Here is a 20,984-nt window from a genome sequence, read left to right as displayed (position 1 = left end):
ATCAGGGACACATGACAATAAACTCACTTAAACTTGAAAAAAGCAGTGATCTGATTACTCTTAGCAAGTTTGTGGAATTGTGATGTGTATCAAAGTGGTTTCAAATTCACATGTGGTCAGTGACACAAATTCATACTTCATTTTTGAATCTAAAGCTTTCAGTTCTTATTTAGATGGATACTGCTTGAGAAATACTGTATATGGTTCTAATTTCGCCTCCCACCACAGTGAGGAATGTGTAGGAGTCACTGGTGGATGTTCATGTTAAAATGTGTTTTTTGACTGATGTTGCTTATAATTGTATGACTGACCTGGCCAATGAAATTCCTCGTATGGTGCAAAACATACTTGGCGAATAAAGTGTGATTCTGATTCTGATTCTGATGATGTGGATGGAGGTCATTCGGTAATCAATTTATGCTGTCTCCTCGATATTAGAACAGCCTTTAAACATTTTCCTGCAGTATACCCTCCTCATGCCCTTCACCCCCCCCCCCCATCCGCGCACACACACACACACGCACTCGAACACACAATCACTCACACACACTCTCACACGCACACTCACACATGCCAATATGACACCCTTAATTTTGATCCTTATTTATTTATTTGGCATTGTTCCACATTCTGTTTCAATGACATCGAATTCTGAGTCACCATTTCCCCTCAAAGCTGTTGAAGTTGGGCTATTCAGAATTTCCCAAACGGGATATTTGATTGATGCTGGTAACACATTGTGATATTGAGGATTTTAAAAAATGGTTTTGGTATATCAGGATAAGGACGCAATCAACAATGATTGCAATAAATGGTGGAACTGGTGCAAGGGACCTAGTGGGTTATTGCTTATGACTTAAAACAGAATTATGATACCTGTTCTTTTCTCAAAAGGTAGGACCTTATCAGTGGTTCTTTATTATCACATGTACAGATGTTACAGTGAAATACAGTTCAGTAAATTATTGCCATCCCTAAGCACAATCCCCGATTAATACAAAGTGCATATAAGATAGTCCACTGAGACCGCATACAAGAGTCGCCAGGTTTTCACGCCATTTTTGAAGTCCAGTCCATGTGCTCAAAGTTCTGGAGCAGCGCCCAATCCAGGCGAGCCCCAGGTTGCTGCAGGGCCTCCAGCCGTTGCCTGTGTTGGGATCGTCCAACAAACCATGGTCCCTATCCTGGCCCGGCCACTTTTGTGCCCCCAGGGCGCCTCCCGCAGCTGATCTTGAGGGCATGGAAGGTAATACGTAGTTCACTCTCTTACTGGCCCTTGCTTTTGCGTCCGCTGTCATCGGCTTCCTCTATCCTCCTCTCCGATCCTCGGGGGACGAGCAGGAGCCGGCTCGGTGGCTTCCCCCCATGGGCTGCGGTCAGTGGTCCCTCCTCCTGGCCCACACCTCGCCGGATAAGTAACAAATTGGTACCTCTTGTTTTTCTTTCTGTAATTCACTTACTTAAAATTTTGAAACTTCTGAAAAACTGTTAAGCAAGTGTTAAGCTTTCAAATTACAATATGAATAAAGGTATGATATTTTACTTAATGATAATTTTAGCATTTCTACCTTTTAAAGGCTAGGTAAAATAATTTACCTGCAACCAGCATGTGCAGTTCCTTGTATCCAAGTAATTTTGCATCTATTTTAACATTTACTTTTGTGTAACTCAATGGAATTAGTTTCAATTTGAAGATTGCAAAGTTTTCTTCACTATTTATGAACTTTGAAGATAGCCAGTCTGCTGTGCATGTGTCATAAAATACCAATATTTAAAGATAAAAATGTAATTGAAGGTTTATGGATTTCTAGTTCATCGCTATGAAAATCCTATTGAAATGGGAGATTATTCTTCCTTACCGAGGACCCAAGCGGAGATTGTTCTAAGTGTGATGTTAAGAATAATCTTGAAATAAAATAGCACAATGAAATATTGACTTTTTATTGCCAAGGTAATCATTTCAAATGGAAGTTGTTTTGCAGTTCTTTTATTTCAAAGGTATGAATGACAGCATGATGAATGTTGTAGTTAATGCAATGGTAATTCATTTCAGATTTCAATTGGCATTAGAAATTGGTCCATATATATATATATATATATATATATTGCCAGCTGGATCTATCTCTATCTGGACCTTCTTTGGTTTCTGTTATTATTTTCACACTATTGTTAAATGATTTAATTGGATTATTTTCTGCCTTTTGTCTTTTCCCAAGTATATTTTTCAAGACTACATCATCTTGAAGTCTGAATTTCAGAGTTGAAATATAAGGGAATGGCAGTTGAAATGTGAATTCAGATAATTCTGACTGACATTTCACCTATTTTGAAATGGAAAGAAATAGAATAAAGAATAATATTTTGACTGATGCTACTTCATGAGTTTCAGTTCAAACCTTTCAAAATATTAATGCTGTCTTTTAAAAATGTATATCCTGTGTATTAAATGGACTTTGATGATGGTTTCATGATATTATTAATCAGAAAAATGTATGTAAGAGCACAGATTTTTCTGGCCACAGATTTCATAAGCTACCCTTTTCTAATCCATTTTTCTTGTACTTGATATTGAACCAATAATCATATATTATAGGAGCAGAATTAGGCCATTCAGCCCATCAAATTTACACTGTCATTCAATTATGGCTGATCTATCTTTCTCTCTCAACCCCATTCTCCAGCCTTCTGCCTTTAACCTTTGACACCCTTATTATTATATTAAACTTGACTTTAGTTTTCTCTTATTCCAAAGTAAGACTAATTGTTTTTAGTGGATAGAGTCTTTCCAATGAAGGAATATACACCAAGGAATCAAATTCTGTAAAACAAAGCAAAACTGATACCATACTGATTTGAGAAGGGAACAAAACATTTTATGATTCTTAGATGCAAGAATAAAATTAGGAATATTTTCAGTGTTTTTATTTTCAGTTTAATTATACTGTATATCAAAGCTCAGTTTATCTGGAGAAGCTTCTGTTGATTTAATCTTGGTGATTCATACCGTCATATAGAACCAACCTTTGGGTATATGAAGAGATATGAATTGATAATAAAATGTAGTATGACTTTGTTGAAGAGCAAAAATGTAAGGATCTTGATAAATACAGATTGATGGATCACAGTAAATGTGCCTGTGCTGTGCATGTATTTCAGAGCAAATGCTTGGTGGATGTGGTGTTTTTCAAAATTAGCAAATGCACCATTTGTCAATACTAAGTTTCATCATTTTGGCCCCAATACAAAAGAATAACCCCATCTGAGCTGCAAGACACCATCCTCCCACCTAAACCTAAATGAGAAAAGTTAAATTTAGATAAATAAGATCGGTGTTCTTCTCTGCTTAGATTGAACAGTAACGTTGTCAACTGTTTCACCTTGAGAACACACAGGCTTCATGTCAAGGATTTTTTTTTAATGAAGACAAGTAACTGCAGATGCCAGTTTATAAAAAGAGACAAAGTGCTGGAGTAACTCAGCAGATCAGGCATCATTTCTGGGAATGTGGATAGGTGACTATTCAGGTCAGGCCCTTCTTCAAACTGATTGTGGTGGGCAGAAAGCTGGAAGAGAGGTGGAGGCAGGACAAAGTCTGACAATTGTAGGTGGATACACGTGAGGGTTTTGTGTTTGGCAGATGGTTGAACAAAGGCCAAGGATGAAAAGACAAAAAAAGTGTGAATAAGGAGATAAGCAGAAAAGAGGCATGAATTGTGGAGCTAGAAGATGGAATATAGGTGGCGGGGGGGGATTGGGGGAAGAGGGGAAATGGACATACATCCTTGTGGGGCACAGGGAAGAATGGGGGTGCAGGGGCAAGGTGGTGTTCTCATCCCTCGCCTGTATCCACCTGTCACTTGCCAGACTTTATCCTGCCCCCACGTCTCTTTCAGTTTTTGCCCCCAACCACAATCAGTCTGAAGGGGTGTCCCAATCCAAAATGTCCCCTATCCATCTTCTCTGGAGATGCTGCCTGACTCCAGCACTTTGTGTATTTTTAATCTTCTATTCTCTCTATTATGGTCTTCTGTCCTTTTACTTTCATTGCCATGCGCAGTACCTGTGGTCTTTACTTCCTAGGTATAGCAAACATCCGGTAATTTAACACTTTTGGAGCATTGGCAATACCGAACCAGCTATTTTTTTGCTTTATTAGATCTTACTGCTATTAAGATTTTTGCATGATTCGCAGCAGTATAATAATCGTTCCATCAAACCAGTGCATTTAAAGGAAGTGGAAATGTACAAGTCTCCCAAATATTCCTATGTTCTTGATCGGGACTAGAGACGGAAATTAGCTACTGATTGGCTACAATCTCACATATTTACATGCAAATGTTCATTAATATGCACTGTCCCTATAAACAAATTATTATTATTATTATTATCCCTGGTGTTCCAGACACAAATCCAGGGTGTGTGTGTGTGTCTCTCTCTCTCTCTCTCTCTCTCTCTCTCTCTCTCTCTCTCTCTCTCTCTCTCTCTCTCTCTCTCTTTCCCCCCCCCCCCCCCCCCCCCCCCGTTTGGATTGTTTTCTCTGGAACATCGGAGCCTCAGGGGTGACTTGATAGAAGTATATAAAATGATAAGAGGCATAGATAGGATAGTCAGAACCTAACAAAACTGACGGGCATTTCTACATAGGGAGGGGGAAGTTTAATGGAGATTTGTGGCGCATGTTATTTATACAGAGAATGGTGGGGGCCTGGAAGGCACTGCTGGGGTGGTGGTGGGGGCAGAAACTATAGTGGCGTTTAAGATGTTTTTGGGTGGGCACTGAAAGTGATGGGAATATAGGGATATGGATCATGTATGCGCAGATGACATCAGTTTAACTTGCCATCATGTGCAGCATAAACATTGTGGGCCGGAGGGGCCATTCCTGTACTGTTCTGTGTTCTGTTTTGTCTTAAGGCAACGGGTATCATATTTCACAAGATATATACAACATACAAGGAGGGCATTCAGCGCATCAAGTACATGACTGCTCACAGTACAATGCATTGCACCATTAACTTTCTCTTCAACCTTGTCTCCCTATGTCCCATCAATCTCCTCCAAAATTTACCACACTCCTATGGTCCAGGGGAAATTTAGAGGGGCCAGTTAATCTGCTAACCCATGGGATGTGAATGGACACCAGCCTACCCAGAGAAAGTTCATGTGGACAAAGAGAAAGCTTGCAAACTCCACTAGCACCCAGTCAGAATTGAACCTGGATCACCAATGATATCAGGCAGCACCTTTACCTCAGTACCACTCTAATAGAGTAGAACATGTTTAGTTACCATATGCACCACCAATAGAACAATAACATTCTTACCTGCAGCAGCTTAGCAGCCTACAACACAATACACATAGATATATAATAAACAAAAAAAAATCTAAAATAACTGCAACACTAGTGTAAAATAACCCTGAAGTGCTTAATGCAACCCAAGAGTTCATAAATTAGTGTTGTGTGGTGTTCATTAGCCTGATGGTTGTTCGTAAGATGTTGTTCCTGAACCTGGCGGCCACAGCTTTTGGGCTCTCTAAAATTCCTCCTGATTTTTTGAAGTGAAAAAGGCCACCACCACCCTGACTCCATTGTCAAGTGAAATGACAATGTAGTCAGGGTGGTGGAGGCCTTTGATGATACAGGCTGCCTTTTTGAGGCAGCTTCTCCTATAGATTCCTTCTGTGGTGGTGATTTCAGTATCTGATGGCCCAGGAACTGTCCACGTTTTGTAGTTGCCCATTCCTCGGCATTTTAATGATGCAGAAAATTATTACATGCTTTTTTAATTGCCGATAGCAGGAGAAATGCATTTAGTGCATATTTATTTCAACAATTATATAGCATTACAAAAATATAAATGATCAGTAGGCAGGCATGAAATAGTCCAATGTTCAAATTAGAGCGTTGTCTGTGGGAGATTAGCTGAATTAAAATGGAGAAGCAGGAAGGAAGTTTGTGCTGGGTTCTGTACTCCTTTGTTAGAAATGAGAATTGTTTGCACTATTTGTGTTCAGAAAGTGGTGTCTGCAGATGTCAAGCAAAGATAATTTTGGCTTAGCTGTTATTGATCCACTATTGAATAGTCTGCTAGTGTATACAGCCATAGCTTGCAAGTGAATATTGACTATTATAAAATATACCACTCAGTGACCATTACAAAAGACTAGATTCCACTAAAGTGCCGGTACCATCAGGAGGAAATTGCTCTTTTAAAAAATATTGCTCAGTGCTAAAATATTTTGATAACGGGAAGCTGCATTTTGCCTTCCCACTACATTTAAGAAAAATGTCTGCATCATTAATTTAACAAATTAATTAAAATAATTAAAATGCTCATGAACACAACCAGGCTTTTAAATTAATCAATTTAAAATTGTAAATTATCTGCAACTTGTCTATGACATCTGCTATTCTCTATTTAAATGTAACTGCAAGAGATTGTCTATGAGTCGTCCAAAGTCTGTACATTCAGAATGACAATGGTGACTGCATATGCATGAATCACAAATTTCCTAATATTTAACTGTGCAAATGCTGGCAGTTCCATGTGGAACTATTGTCATTTCTGAAGAACTGCAGCCTAGTTTACCTTTTCAGTGCATTCTGGTTGATTTTTATTTTCCCCATTATTTACCACCAAAGTCTGTGGCAGCGCTATTTGTAGAGTGAGTTGTGGCTTGGAAGATAAGAGCTCCTGAAGAGGGTCTTGGAAGGTTAATTAATGCTAAGAATCTTCTATCATCAATTTAACAGACAGTTTTTATCTTTAGGTTTGCAGTGCAACTGTAATTACAAATTTAAGCCAGCCTCTAAATGATATTGAGAGCAACATAAATTCTCCAGAGATTTATTTGCTTGCTTGTGGCTTTATTTAGAGAACTGATTAAGTATAAATCTGACACTGGGGAATGTTTAACTTTTGCTGCTTGGATGTACAGCGCCTAGATAAATCGATTGTTACATATGCAATAAGATTGCCTCATTTAATCAGGTTCCCAGTGAAGATGTGTGCTTGGATGTTAGACCGCAGTGTATTACTGTGCACTGTGCAATCTCTGGAATTCTCTGCCACAGAAGGTAGTTGAGGCCAATTAATTGGCTATATTTAAGAGGGAGTTAGATGTAGCCCTTGTGGCTAAAGAGATCAGGGGGTATGGAGAGAAAGCTGGTACAGGATACTGAGTTGGATGATCAGCCATGATCATATTGAATGGCGGTGCAGGCTCGAAGGGCCGAATGGCCTAAACCTGCACCTATTTTCTATGTTTCTATGTAAGAGTACTTTTTAAAACTAAAATAGAAAGTGTAAGACTTGAACATTCAATATCCTAACTTAAATCAGGGCTGCCAACACTGAGTGAGAGTTGGGAGTGAGGAAGTGTAAGAGACCAAGTCCGAGGGAGCATAGTGACGTGGGGGGTGGGGACGGTTGGTTGTGGGGGGGTACGGTACGGAGCTTTTGCATTTTTCAGCTTGAAATTGTGCAATCTGGTGCATACTGTAGCGAGTCTTTTAATTTACACTTGAATGCAACATTTATGCTTTAAATTGGATTAGCTATGAATAAGGTTAGGCTAAATTACATTCCTAATTACATTCCACAGTAGAGCCAGGCTCTGATCAACAGGTGCAGCACATGAAGTATCTTAGTATATTCATGTATGAAAATCAGACAAGCACTTGGCCCATGTTGACCAACCTGGGTCTCACTGCACACCTGGTACTACTCCTGACCCTGACTCCAGTTGCATACCTTTTCTCATTCCTGACCCTGAGTCCAACCTTACACCTAGCCTCGTATTCTACCCTGATCATAGCTGCTTACCTGCTTAGGATCCCAGTGCTGAACACTCCCATTGTCCCAGCTTTGACTGCACACCTAGTACTATTCCAGACCTTGACTCTGGATGGCACACGTGGCCTTGCTCCTAGCCCCTCTGCTCTGACAATATATCGGGCCCACACATAAATCCCATATCTGACCCCCTGGACTTAATCTTGTACGTTTTAAGTCCACAGGTGCTTACCTAATGCGGTAATCTTTTATGGGGCACTTCACGGACCAAATTTTGTATAACAACATCCATTGGCTTCCTTGTTATCTAACATGCTAGTTACTTTGTCAAATAAGTCATCAGTCAATTGATTGAACACAATTTATCATCCATAAAATTATACTCAGCTGTATATATTCTGTTACAATTTCCTTCATTTTAACCATATAATCATATAACAATTACAGCACGGAAACAGGCCATCTCGGCCCTACAAGTCCGTGCCGAACAATTATTTTCCCTTAGTCCCACCTGCCTGCACTCATACCATAACCCTCCATTCCCTTCTCATCCATATGCCTATTCAATTTATTTTTAAATGATACCAACGAACCTGCCTCCACCACTTCCACTGGAAGCTCATTCCACACCGCTACCACTCTCTGAGTAAAGAAGTTCCCCCTCATGTTACCCCTAAACTCTGTCCCTTAATTCTGAAGTCATGTCCTCTTGTTTGAATCTTCCCTATTCTCAAAGAGAAAAGCTTGTCCACATCAACTCTGTCTATCCCTCTCATCATTTTAAAGACCTCTATCAAGTCCCCCCGTAACCTTCTGCGCTCCATAGAATAAAGACCTAACTTATTCAACCTTTCTCTGTAACTTAGTTGTTGAAACCCAAGCAACATTCTAGTAAATCTCCTCTGTACTCTCTCTATTTTGTTGACATCCTTCCTATAATTGGGCGACCAAAATTGTACACCATACTCCAGATTTGGTCTCACCAATGCCTTGTACAATTTTAACATTACATCCTAAACATTTAATCATGGAGGACTATTATAAAGCTCAAGGCAATCATTGAAATTGTTGCCTGAACAAAAATGCTGGACATTCATAGTGTGAATAATATCAATTGGTGTGCAGAGCTTCATTTGATGTCAGGTGCCCAAATGCTTGTCACATATATTTTAAATCCGTTAAAGCCTGCTTCAGTGCTGCATCAATGCCCTGAAGTTACCTGGGGCCTGTGATATCCCGATACCCACTGGCAACTATCTCTACAGTTATTCCTATTCTATTCTCTCTCTGGCAACCAACATTGAATCCATGCCATTATAAAAATCTGATCCCACATTGTTTAATTTTGCATATCAGTATCAATGTAAAATTTTATCAAAGGCCTTTTGAAATCTACATCCACTATTTCTCCCTCATCTATTCTATATCCTCAAAAAAAAACACTCAGTAGGTTTATCAAATGCCATTACCCTTTCAAAAATGTTTGTTGGCTAAACACGTTGATATTTTATGAATGTTCTGTTGTGACATCCTATGTAACATTTGCCCAACTACTGATGATGGTCCAACCAAACTATATTTCTGTGTTCTCTCTTTTTTTTTTAAATAATTGGGTAACACTTGCAACCCCCTAATTTTTAGAAGCAACTAATAGTTAATACGTAAATTTAAGTTTGTTTATTTAGGCAACAAAATCAGCTTGAAATGTCATTGATTTTGTTGCCAGCCAAACAAAATCAGCTTGACATTTCAAATGTTGAAATTTTAAACCTTGTGTTATAGATATAAACCCAACTTGAACTATAATTTCAAAGATTCATTTTAAAATGTCATGATACCAAGAAATATTTAATTATTGGCTTAAATGTAATATTTTACAAGAAAAAATGGAGAAAAGTTGGTGAAATATATGTCCAAAATAGTTATGACGATGTTAGAACTATTAAAACTAAATCAGCCCCAGACGTGCAAATTATACCAATTAAATATTTGATTTTTATGTTTGAATTTATGAAGAATGACCAGATGTTTTAAATGTTTACATCTGTCAGGATGAAAAATCCACAGAAAGTTATTTATGTCATTTGTTAGTTTGTCCAACATTCTTTATTGTCGTCTTGTTTTTTTATGGTTACAGCTTCATCTATGCAAGGACCAATCATCTGCAAGGCAAGTTTATTTACTTAAATCTACATAAAGCAGAATTTACAACAATTTTAAATAACAAATTCTTCACTAATTTTGTATGATTCCTTACTTTAAAATGGAACAATTTATGAAATGACTTTTTTTGTAGGTTCAATGCACTGTAATTCTAGAGATTGGATCTGTTCAATATAGTGGGTCCTCACAGTGTGGACAGTGTTTCTGCCTTGACTGGATGCCCTCTGAGGAACATCAATGTTTGGCAGCGGGTTTTTATGACGGTATGTCGCAGTCTAACTGTGGATCTTGATAACCCTTGCCTAGCAATTAGTTCTGACGTGGAGTGCCAACCAGCTCCACTGTTTTTCTATGTCAAGCAGATGCATTGTTTAAAACATTTGCCAGTTTCCTTTTCTGGCCCTTGTTAGTCCGAACTGTACACAAAAAAATACTATACATCCTAGGTAGACAAAAATGCTGGAGAAACTCGGGGGGTGAGGCAGCATCTATGGAGCAAAGGAATAGGTGACCTTTCAGGTCGAGACCCTTCTTCAGACTGATGTGGGGGTGGGGGGCTAGGGTGGGAAGAAGAAAGGAAGGGGCAGAGACAATAGGCTGTGAGAGTGTTTGGAAGGGGAGGGGAAGGTGGGAGAAAGCAAGGACTACCTGAAATTGGAGGTCAATGTTCATACCACTGGGGTGTAAACTACCCAAGCAAAATATGAGGTGCTGCTCCTCCAATTTGCGGTGGGACTCACTCTGGCCATGGAGGAGGCCAGGACAGAAAGGTCGGATTCGGAATGGGATGGGGAGTTGAAGTGCTGAGCCGCCGGGAGATCTGGTTGGTTAATGCGAACTGTGCAGAGGTGTTGGGCGAAACGATCGCTAAGCCTGCGCTTAGTCTCATCGTTGTAGAGCAGCTGACACCTAGAGCAGCGGATGCAATAGATGAGGATGGAGGAGGTGCAGGTGAACCTCTGCCTCGCTTGGGTCCTTGGATGGAGTCGAGGGGGGGGAGGTAAAGCAACAAGTGTAACATTTCCTGCGTTTGCAAGGGAAAGTACCAGGGGAGGGGGTGGCTTGGGTGGGAAGGGACGAATTGACCAAGGAGTTATGGAGGGAGTTGTCTCTGCGGAAAGCCGAAAGGAGAGGAGATGGGAAGATGTGGCCAGTGGTGGGATCCCGTTGGAGGTGGCATAAATATCGGAGGATTATCTGTTGCATGTGACGGCTGGTAGGGTGGAAGGTGAGGATAAGGGCTACTCTGTTCTTGTTAAGAGTGAGAGCAGAGTTACGGGATATAGAGGAGACCCTGGTGAGAGCCTCATCTATAGTTGAAGAGCGGAACCCCCGTTCCCTAAAGAATGAGGACATCTCCGATGGCCTGGTTTGGGACACCTCATCCTGGGTGCAGATGCGACATAGACGGAGGAATTGGGAGTAGGCGATAGAGTCCTTACAGGAAGCAGAGTGGGAAGAAGTGTAGTCCAGATAGCCATGGGATCAGTGGGTTTATAGCAGATGTTGGTCAGTAGTCTGTTACCTGCGATGGAGATGGTGAGATATAGAAACGGTAGGGAGATGTCGGAAATGGTCCAGGTGAATTTGAGTGCCGGATGGAAGTTAGTGGTGAAATGGATGAAGTGAGTGAGTGCTGCATGGGTGCAGGAGGTGGCACCAATGCAGTCATCAATGTAGCGGAGGTAGAGTTCGGGGATAGGGCCACGGTACGCCTCGAACAATGATTGTTCGACGTACCCTACAAAGAGGCAGGCATAGCTGGGACCCATGCGCGTGCCCATAGCTGCGCCTTGGATTTGAAGGAAATTTTGTCTACCTTCGATTTTTTTCAGCATCTGCAGTTCTTTCTTAAACATACTCTACATTCTAGATACTTCCCACTTAACACTTGAAAAAGTTTCAAATCTGAAATAAACAGCAATAATCTAAGTTGTTCTCCATCAGTACTAAACTGAAGCTATTTATATGTCATATTCGGCTGTTAAATTCACACAAATATCTTCATGTAAGGTGACTGCTGCAAGAAAAACAATGCTTTCATTACCATTAACCTAAGTAGAAACAAAATTTAAAGTGTGAAACAATGGACGTTTAGAGGTTATATGTTTTTTTTTTAATGAATTATCATTGATCTGTCAGTCCAAAAGGGATTTATTTGAAGCTGTAAATAAAAATCCCTAATTGCGTGTAGATCATTAAATAAATGGCAAAATTAAGTCAGATGGAGTCATACAGCACCATGGCCATGTTGACCACCCAGGATCCATCTATACTAATCCCATTTACTAATACGGTCCATATCCTCTGTGCCTTGGTGATTCGTGTTCTTATTGATATTTCTTAAATGGTGTGAAAGGATCTGCTTCTGGCAGTGTGTTCCAGACTTTAGGTGAAATTATTTTTCCTCTTCACTTGTAAACCAGTTGTCTCTCTCCCTAAATCTATACCTTTATTGTAGATTATTCTACTATGGTGAACATTTTTATACCATCAACCCATTTTTTTTTCAGGTCTCCCCTCAGTTTTTTCAGGTCTCCTCTCAGTCTTTTTGCATTCATGATGTGCCCACTCCCCTGGTTTTCATTTATGCGCAACTACTATAAAAGCTGCTTTTAATTTGCTTTATCCAGCTCTTCATATCCATATTTTTTTTAAACAACCGGCTGTAATTCTATCGTAGGGTTGTTGACACATTTGGTAAACTGTTGGAGGTGATTACACACAATCAATTTTTAAAAAATTATCCAAGCAACTATTAGATGCCAGCAAAACCAATTACCTGATTTCTTAAAAATATATAAGCAATGAACATGAAATTTGTTTGCATGACGTTGCTTTATATTTTTGATACAACACAGGTAAAAATCAGTTATTTCCTGAGCAGAATGCAATTGCATCAATATCCATATCAAATTGTACGATTTGGAATTTTCCCAGATACTTCCAGCTCTGATTTTGCATGCTAGAATGCAATTTCTGCATCAGATGTGCAAGGAATAACAATGTTCCCCATACAGTGGTCATTTAGAAAGCAGCCTGGGAATTTTGACAGTCTCATAGGCCAGATCCCCCACATTGCCCTGTCTTGCTTCCAAGCATAATAATGTATTTTACATTCTCCACAATTACACTACTGCACACCATGCTAACAAATGTAGAGGCCCATCAGCAGCGGTAAATGCCTTGGACCCAAAGCAGCTGTTGACCATCATCAACAATTGTCGTGTATATCTTCGCTGACATAAACTAGTTTCTCAATAGTCTACACTACCATAATAATGATAGGTTTAACAGTTTTGTTAAATGTTTTTTGTTGCCGTAAGTCCGCAGAATTGACCACTTTGAACCTCGGAAAGTCGTAATCTTTTTACTAATTTACTTGCTTCATATCCACTCTATCACATCAGACAACAATGGCCTGAGGTTCAAAGAGGTCAATTCTGCAGTAGCAGCACTGTGAATGCCTATTAACAGAAGCTATTAAACCTGTTTTTATTATGAAGCTAGAGCACAGGAAAGTTGATAGTTTGCTGATTATTGATGTGGAAAGTTCTACAAGACATGTTAGATCACTTTATAGAAATACCTCAATTTCTTTATTATTAATTAGAGACAGGACATTTCTGTTAATTCTGTGTTTGTGGGCAGAGTACTGAAAAGATACCTCTTTGATAACAAAGATAACATTATTCATTTATAAGTGTTGCTTCTTTTCCTTATTTTTGTTAGCATTATCTTACTCTCTACTGTTCTCCAATCCCATCCACAGGCCAAAATGAGAGGCTGACAGCCTCTTATTGAGTGACTAAATTGTGTGACTTTATCATAAATTCCCCAGTCTTATTCTGAAGGTAATCAGGGAAACCCCAGGAGTGTCTGCGATTTCTGAAACTAATTTATCTTGCTTTCCTTCTGAAGTCATATTGTTAAGAATGCAGTGCATGAGGGCCTGCATAAAAAGTCCAGATATTGTCTACAGAATCTTGATCCATATGTCAGTCGTCCTTCAGGGGAGAGTAAAACTACCTAATAAAAGCACATTCAACTTTGCTATTGTTTTCTCTATTTCACCTGACCTCCTGTCAAATATTATATCCATTTGTACTTGGCTAAATCACATCCTCTGCTAAATCAACTTAAATTTCCTATTGTCATCCAATGAATAAAGGGAAATTAGAAGGTCTTTCTTTTTATAGGAGGGATTTTGGAGATCTGGAATTGTAATTTGTGGATGCAAAAATCATAATAACCCTTAAAGAACTATTTATTTAAAAACGGGTGAGAAACCTGCAGGAAAGATTCAGGGAATGTGCCTGAGAGTTGCTTTAATTTGATTCAATCAGTTGGTTCAAAACTGGTTTGGAAAAACCCTATTATTGGTTTTAAGCTTGCACTTTTCAATGATTATCTGTTCGCTCCCTATTCAAGGGAGATAGTTCATGATAAGATAATGAATGCTATGTGCAAAAATATTTATAAAATGCATTATTTTGATATCATCTTAGACTTAGAAGTACTTAGAAGTACAAGATAAAATAGGCCGAAGTCAGCACGGGTTTGTGAAGGGGAGATCTTGCCTGACGAATCTGCTAGAATTCTTTGAAATAAATAGCAGGGCAGCCAAAGGAGAGTCAGTGGATGTTGTTTGCCTAGATTTCCAGAAAGCCTTTGATAAGGTGCCACATGTGAGGCTGCTAAGGAAGATGAGAGCCCATGGTATCAAAGGGCAGATACTAGCATGGATAGCAGGTTGATTGGATGGCAGAAGGCAAAGAGTGGCAATAAATGTTGGCTGACAGTGACTAGCGGAATTCTGTAGGGGTCATGTTGTATATTAATGATTGGGATGAGGGGATTGTAGACTTTGTGGCCAAGTTTGCGGATGATACGAAAATAGGTGGAGGGATAGGTAGTGTAGAGAAAGCTGGGACTCTGCAGATGGACTTGGACAGGTTGGGAGAGTGGCAGATGGAATATAGTGTAGCAACATGTAGGGTTATGAATTTTGGTAGTAGGAATAAAAGCGGAGGCTATTTTCTAAATGGGGAGAGAATCCTGAAATCAGAGGTGCAAAGGGACTTGGGAGTGCTGGTGCAAGATTCACAAAAAGTTAATCTGCAAGTCGAATCGCTAATAAAGAAAGCAAACGCAATGCTAGCAGTCTGCACTGCCTGAGTAGTGAGTACATACTGGGAAGGCCAGCATGAGACAGGATCTCGGCGTTGGACACTCTGTCTTGCCAGGATATGACCAGAATATGGCAGATGCTTCGAAGGTGGAAGGTGTTGAGACTTCTCTCCTGTCTGGCATATGTAGTCCATGTCTCACTGCCGTACAGCAGCGGCTGTTGACACAGGCATTGCAGACTGCTATCTTTGTCTTCACCGTCAGCTTTAGGTTGGTCCACGCTCGAGTTGTGAGGCGAGCAAGAGTTGTAGCTGCCTTCCCGATCCTCTTATCAATCTCTGTGTCCAAGGAGAGGTTGTCGTTGATGGAGGAGCCGATGTACGTGAACTGATGGACGGCATCAGTCGTCGATGGTGATGACAGGCAGTGCCTCTGTACCCTGCCCCAGGACGTTCATCTTCTTCAGGCTGATGGTGGGGTGGAAGATTGCAACCTTCACGTGGTCCGCCCTGTTTCGACGAATGCAATCAACCCGGCGTGCACAATCAAATAAGATCAAATAGAACAAGCTGTCCTACAACTTTAGGCTGTGCACGCCATACGCAAGAAGAAGAAGGCTGATGGTCAGCCCGAAATCCTTGCAAGCCCGATAGAAACGGTCCATCAATCACTATAGTTCTTGCTGGGTGTGGGACACAACTGCTGCTTCATCGGCAAACAACATGTCTGATGAGAGCTTCATGTACTTTTGTCTTTGCTCTGAGGTGGGTGAGCTTGAACAGTCTGCCATCTGATCTAGTACGCAGGTAGATCCCCTCTGTTGCAGTGCCGAAGGCATGTTTCAGGAGCAGAGCGAAGAAAAGTGGGAGCGAGGACACAGCCTTGTTTGACACCACTGCAGATGTCGAAGGGCTCCGAGAAGCTGCCATTGAACTGCACTGTCCCCTTCGTGTTGATTTGGAAGGATTTTATCATGCTCTGCAGTTTTGGTGGGCAGCCGATCTTTGGCAGAGCCTTAAATAGGCTATCTCTGTTGACGAGGTCGAACGCCTTGGTGAAGTCAATTTTACTAAATGTTAGGTATATTGCATATTAATATAAAAGGAGAATTTAAAATTGCAGAGATCTTGATTGCAAGCTAAGCCAGAGGAAAAATGTAATTAATAACTTCATGTTCAAATAAAATTCTTAAGTAGCACTGCACCTTGTAGCAGCTTGTCACAGGAGGGCAGTTTTTATTTTTTTTAATTTCCATATTTGATTCTTCTTTCTTATCATAACCTCTATTGATACATGAAAGGATGCTAATTTCATAAATTCCACTCCTACTTGTATACAACCACCATAAAATTATGTTCAGGTTTACCAACTGTTACACAGCGAAGTGAGCCTGAAATAATTTAATTTGTTGCTGCATAGCCAAGATATCACGTCTTTGTCATCTCAAACCCTTCATGTGGTAATGTGATTCCAGTCAATTCTTTAGTGGTGCTTGACAACATTGTAGCTATGTGGATTATAGGAAGAATGCACCAAAAGTGATGATTATGCAATGAAGTTCAACTGTAGTGAATTTAAAGAAACTTTTTTTTTCTTTTAATAATCATTTTCTCAAATTAGGTACGGTTGCTCTCTGGAATTTGAATACAAAATCATTACTGTTGCGAGTTCAGCAAGGCGATGGAAGTTTGAAAATCTATCCTTTCCATTCCTTTCTGGCACATGACCATGCTGTCAAAGCCATTGCTTGGAGTAAAGCGAACAGGTAGGAAATTAAACCGAGAAAAATGTGGGAAAGTATCTTTACTCTTGAAATACATTTGAGAATAACGAGGATTGAAGACATATTATAGGGCCAGAGGAGAAAGAGCTTAACTCTACATGTGAGGAAAACATGTGGCAGATTCAGAAACTTAGTAGAAATTCAATTTTTCACACAACTGGCAGACATGATAAAAACTGAAAACAAAGTTCAGTTTTTGTGTTATTCAAGTATAAGTTTTTTAAATGAGTTGCATAAGCCAATCAATCAAATTAATTGACAAAATATAATATTGCAGATGCTGGATGCCTGAAACAAAACTAGAAAATGCTGGAAGTACTCACCACGATTATTGGCAATGTTTTGATAGCAATATGCAATTTCCAGGTGGTCTGTGAAAAGAAGCAATATTTAGAGAGTTAAATAATTTTGTCACATTTTCTCGCCTTATGCTGTGAGGCATGAATAATTAGCATTTGTAGAATCTGTCATACACCGAGCCAAATCCTGCAAAGTCTTCACCAAAAACAAATAGCAGATTGAATCCTTTTTCCTCATCATTCATTATGTACATTTCTCACCAACACAGCTGCAGTTTACACTGTCTTACTTTTACAGATTGAAAACCATCTGCTTTGGGGCTCTGAATTGGGGCTCAATTTAATACTAAACTTGAAGAAAAAAATGGAACTGGTTTAATTTACTTGATGTCAATAAACTATACATCCACAGCTACACAAACCAACCAGTGTCTTGTATAATTGCCCAGCCACGAGTAAGACGATTTAGACTCTAAATTTTAGAGACTGCAGCAAGATACTTTATTTCCCATCATTAAGAACACTATTCTCCTTCCCCTTCAGTATTTTCTGCTTTCCTTTGATGCTGTGTACCATGCTGCTAGATTTAGCTTTCACAGTTGCATTGATAGAACTCTGTTCTACCTTTCTCCTGCCAACTTCAGTTCTAAATTTGTTGTTATGGTAACCGAAGCCAGATTTAATATAAAATAATTAGTGGGCCAAAGATTGTTTCAGCTCAGTATCATGAAAGTATCCATTTTTTGTTCTCTTGAACATGTACCTATCTGTCTCTCAGATGAACTGCGCATACTAAACAGGGTAATGTGTGACACCAGCATACTCACGAACCTTTTCAGTCCCAATGTTATTAATTGTTTTCCCAACTGTGTAACATGGACCATTTAGACCCCTATCTTTCCTCTCATGCTGAAACCATAAATTTTAACTACATCTATTTTAGAATAGCCGTTTTTCCCAGTGCTCTCAATAATGCCAACATCTTCCAGAAGAGGAGTTGAGGCTAGATAGATCAACCATGATCATATTTAGATTCTAGAAGTACACATTCGTCTGAAGAAGAGTCTCGACACGAAACATCACCTATTTTCTCCAGGGATGCTGCCTGACCCACTGAGTTATTCTATCAACATTCCCTCCCTAGATATTGTTTCATTTTCTTCTTTGAAATATCTTTAAAAACTATGCCTATGTCAAGTCTTTTATCAGCTGACCTGCTATACCATAATGACAAATTAATGGTGCTCCAAAAATGCTACTTGTTTATGTAAAAGACATTAAAGAGACTTTTAAAAAACAGCAGATCAGGCAGCATCTGTGGAGGGAAATGGACAGACTATGTTTTGGGTTGGGACCCTTCTTCAGATTTGTAGAGCAGATGGGAGATAGCTGGTAAAGAGGGGTGAGGAGAATGAGTGGGGCAAGAGCTGGCAAGTTATAGTTGGATCCAGGTGGAGAAATGGATAGGCGGATGTGTCACATTTGAGAGGGGGGGGCGGAGATAGAAACCAAGGCTGGAGGTGAAAACAGAGGGTGCAAATAATGGAATCTAATATAGCAAGGTGGGGAGTGAAATGTAAAACCAGAGGGAGGGATCAGAGCTATAATATAGAATCAGAGATAGAAGGGAATGGGCGAGGAGGAGTGCGTAAAAAAAATGGGGGACTGGAGTAGGAAAGGGTGGGTGGTGAGCAGATGGAGGAGGAGATAAGAACCAGCTGATGGACATAGGAGTGGGAAAAACGGGTACTCATGGGGAAAAGAGGAGAGCTGAAAAAACAAGGGGGGCTGGGGTTTACCTTAAATTTGAGAGTTTAACTTTCATGCTATTAGGTTGTAGGTTATCCAGGCAGAATATGAGGTGCTGTTCTTCCAGGTTATAGTTTCCGTGTGACTTTATTCCAGCAGTGGAGTAGGTTGGGGACAGACAGGTTGGTATGGGAAGGGGAAGTGGTTAGCAACTGGAAACTCCAGCTCAAAATTCAGGCAAAACCACCTTCGCTAATATTAAATACACAGTTAAGTAGTCTGTATTTGAAGTAGAAAACTCTGTTTTGAATATTTTATTTTCACAACAGAAACAGCTTTCTCCTCATAGATATGTGGGGCCAGCTGATTCTCAACTAGCTATAAATAATCAGTTTCAAAAGATGTAATTTATTGAAGCCTTCAACTTATGGAGTATTTATTATTACATGCTCTTTTGCCCGATTTGCCTTGTGCTCACAATAAATTGCAGTTTCCATAGCAAACCCCGAATGTCATTCAATATTGAAGCATTCACGGTTTCCATGGTCAATCAGTGTTCTCTCAAAAATAATCAATCGAAAATAATAAGCTCATCAGGAAGGCTGGCTCCATCCTGGGGGCAGAGTTTGATTCATGGATGGTGATCTTGGAGGGGAGGATGCTCCTCAAACTGCGGGAGCATCTTGGACAATACAGCTCACCCTCTCCATGACACACTGGTCAACCTGAGGAATTCCTTCAGCAACAGACTGATTCCACCAAGATGCAGTACAGAATGCTACAGGAGATCCTTTTTCCCTGTGGCTATCAAACTGTACAACTCCTCCCCATTCTGTTGTGCAGTAGACTTCCCTCACCCCCCCCCCCCCCCCCAAAAAATTTTACACATACCCAATCCTTTCCATTCACCACTTTAATTTCATGTTTCATCTATCTTGTGTTTTATCACTGTTGGCAGATCAATTTCCCTCCTGGGATAAATAAAGTTCCATCGCATTTTATCTTTCTTCTTATCTATTAGAATAATTGTGAATTACCCAATTTAGTCAAGAAAAATGCAACATGATGTTAAATTATAACGGTCAGGTTAAATAAACAATACATTTCCGTATGTATTTGTGCAAATTTGTTAATCAGCAGACATTATTACTTTACGTGTCGATAGTTAAACCCTAAAAAAGGCCAGGTATTTTCATTACTACTTTCAAATAGTTCCTACTTGGAACACACCTTGCCTGCAGCAATGATTAAGAAACACTGTTCAAGCCAGAGAATGGAAATTATGTCACTGAGAATATGCAGAAACTTTTCATTAATTAATAAGCCTGGGGTGGAAAACTGGCAATCAAACTTGACATGGAAGTGATAGAGCTGCTGGTTACATTTACAGCAGTTGAGTATTTATATCCACGCTTGTGCTCCAAGGAATTGGTACCTCTCCTATTTTCTCAGCACTGGCATTTATCCAAAAATGCATTAAAAAAAAAAAAAAATCAGATAAACCAAAGGTTTAATAATTTAATTTCAAAATTTACAGCAGAATTGAGTATGGTGTTTGTCACCAGAATTACATAGTGATAAAGAGCCTTAAATGATCTAAATGTGTCAATGTGGAGCTCAGACTCTATATTGTGATCAATAAAATCTGCCGTTTCTGTTTTTATAATGCAGATCATTAAAATTTTTAAGAACTTTTTCCAAGACTACATTGCAGTGGTATTTTATAATATAGTAGATAAAAACAGCAATCTAAGCAAAAAGAATGTATGTGATATTACTGAATCTTTATAAATTATTCTGTCGTAACTGAAAAGGGGTTATTTAAGAGGAATGTTTAAAAATTACATTATAAAGTGGAATCTAAAGGTATGTTTTTCTTCTGTATCAAAATAGAATTGAATGCAATCAGTTATAAGAGAAATAAACTAGCAATTTATGACAGCAAATTTGGCATTATATGTGAAAAGATGAATACTCGTGTATATATGTTAGTACAGAAGTGATAATCTTGTTAATTCATAGTGAATTACCAGTATATTTGAAAGTTAATCTTGTATGAAAATA

General features: G+C 39.5%; 1 protein-coding gene across 1 annotated transcript in view; it reads left to right on the top strand.

The window, feature by feature from the left end:
* The window catches only part of gtf3c2 (general transcription factor IIIC subunit 2), a 99,397-nt gene that overhangs the window by 49,578 nt on the left and 28,835 nt on the right, over positions 1-20,984 (top strand). The window contains exons 10-12 of the mRNA XM_033021404.1: positions 9,934-9,965; positions 10,093-10,222; positions 16,710-16,854. Coding sequence (XP_032877295.1) covers positions 9,934-9,965; positions 10,093-10,222; positions 16,710-16,854 — 307 coding nt within the window. The remainder of the gene's footprint in view (positions 1-9,933; positions 9,966-10,092; positions 10,223-16,709; positions 16,855-20,984) is intronic.

The sequence above is a fragment of the Amblyraja radiata genome, chromosome 5, assembly GCF_010909765.2.
Source record: "Amblyraja radiata isolate CabotCenter1 chromosome 5, sAmbRad1.1.pri, whole genome shotgun sequence".
In the NCBI taxonomy this organism is placed as follows: domain Eukaryota; kingdom Metazoa; phylum Chordata; class Chondrichthyes; order Rajiformes; family Rajidae; genus Amblyraja; species Amblyraja radiata.
This window is presented reverse-complemented; position numbering and strand designations above follow the sequence as displayed.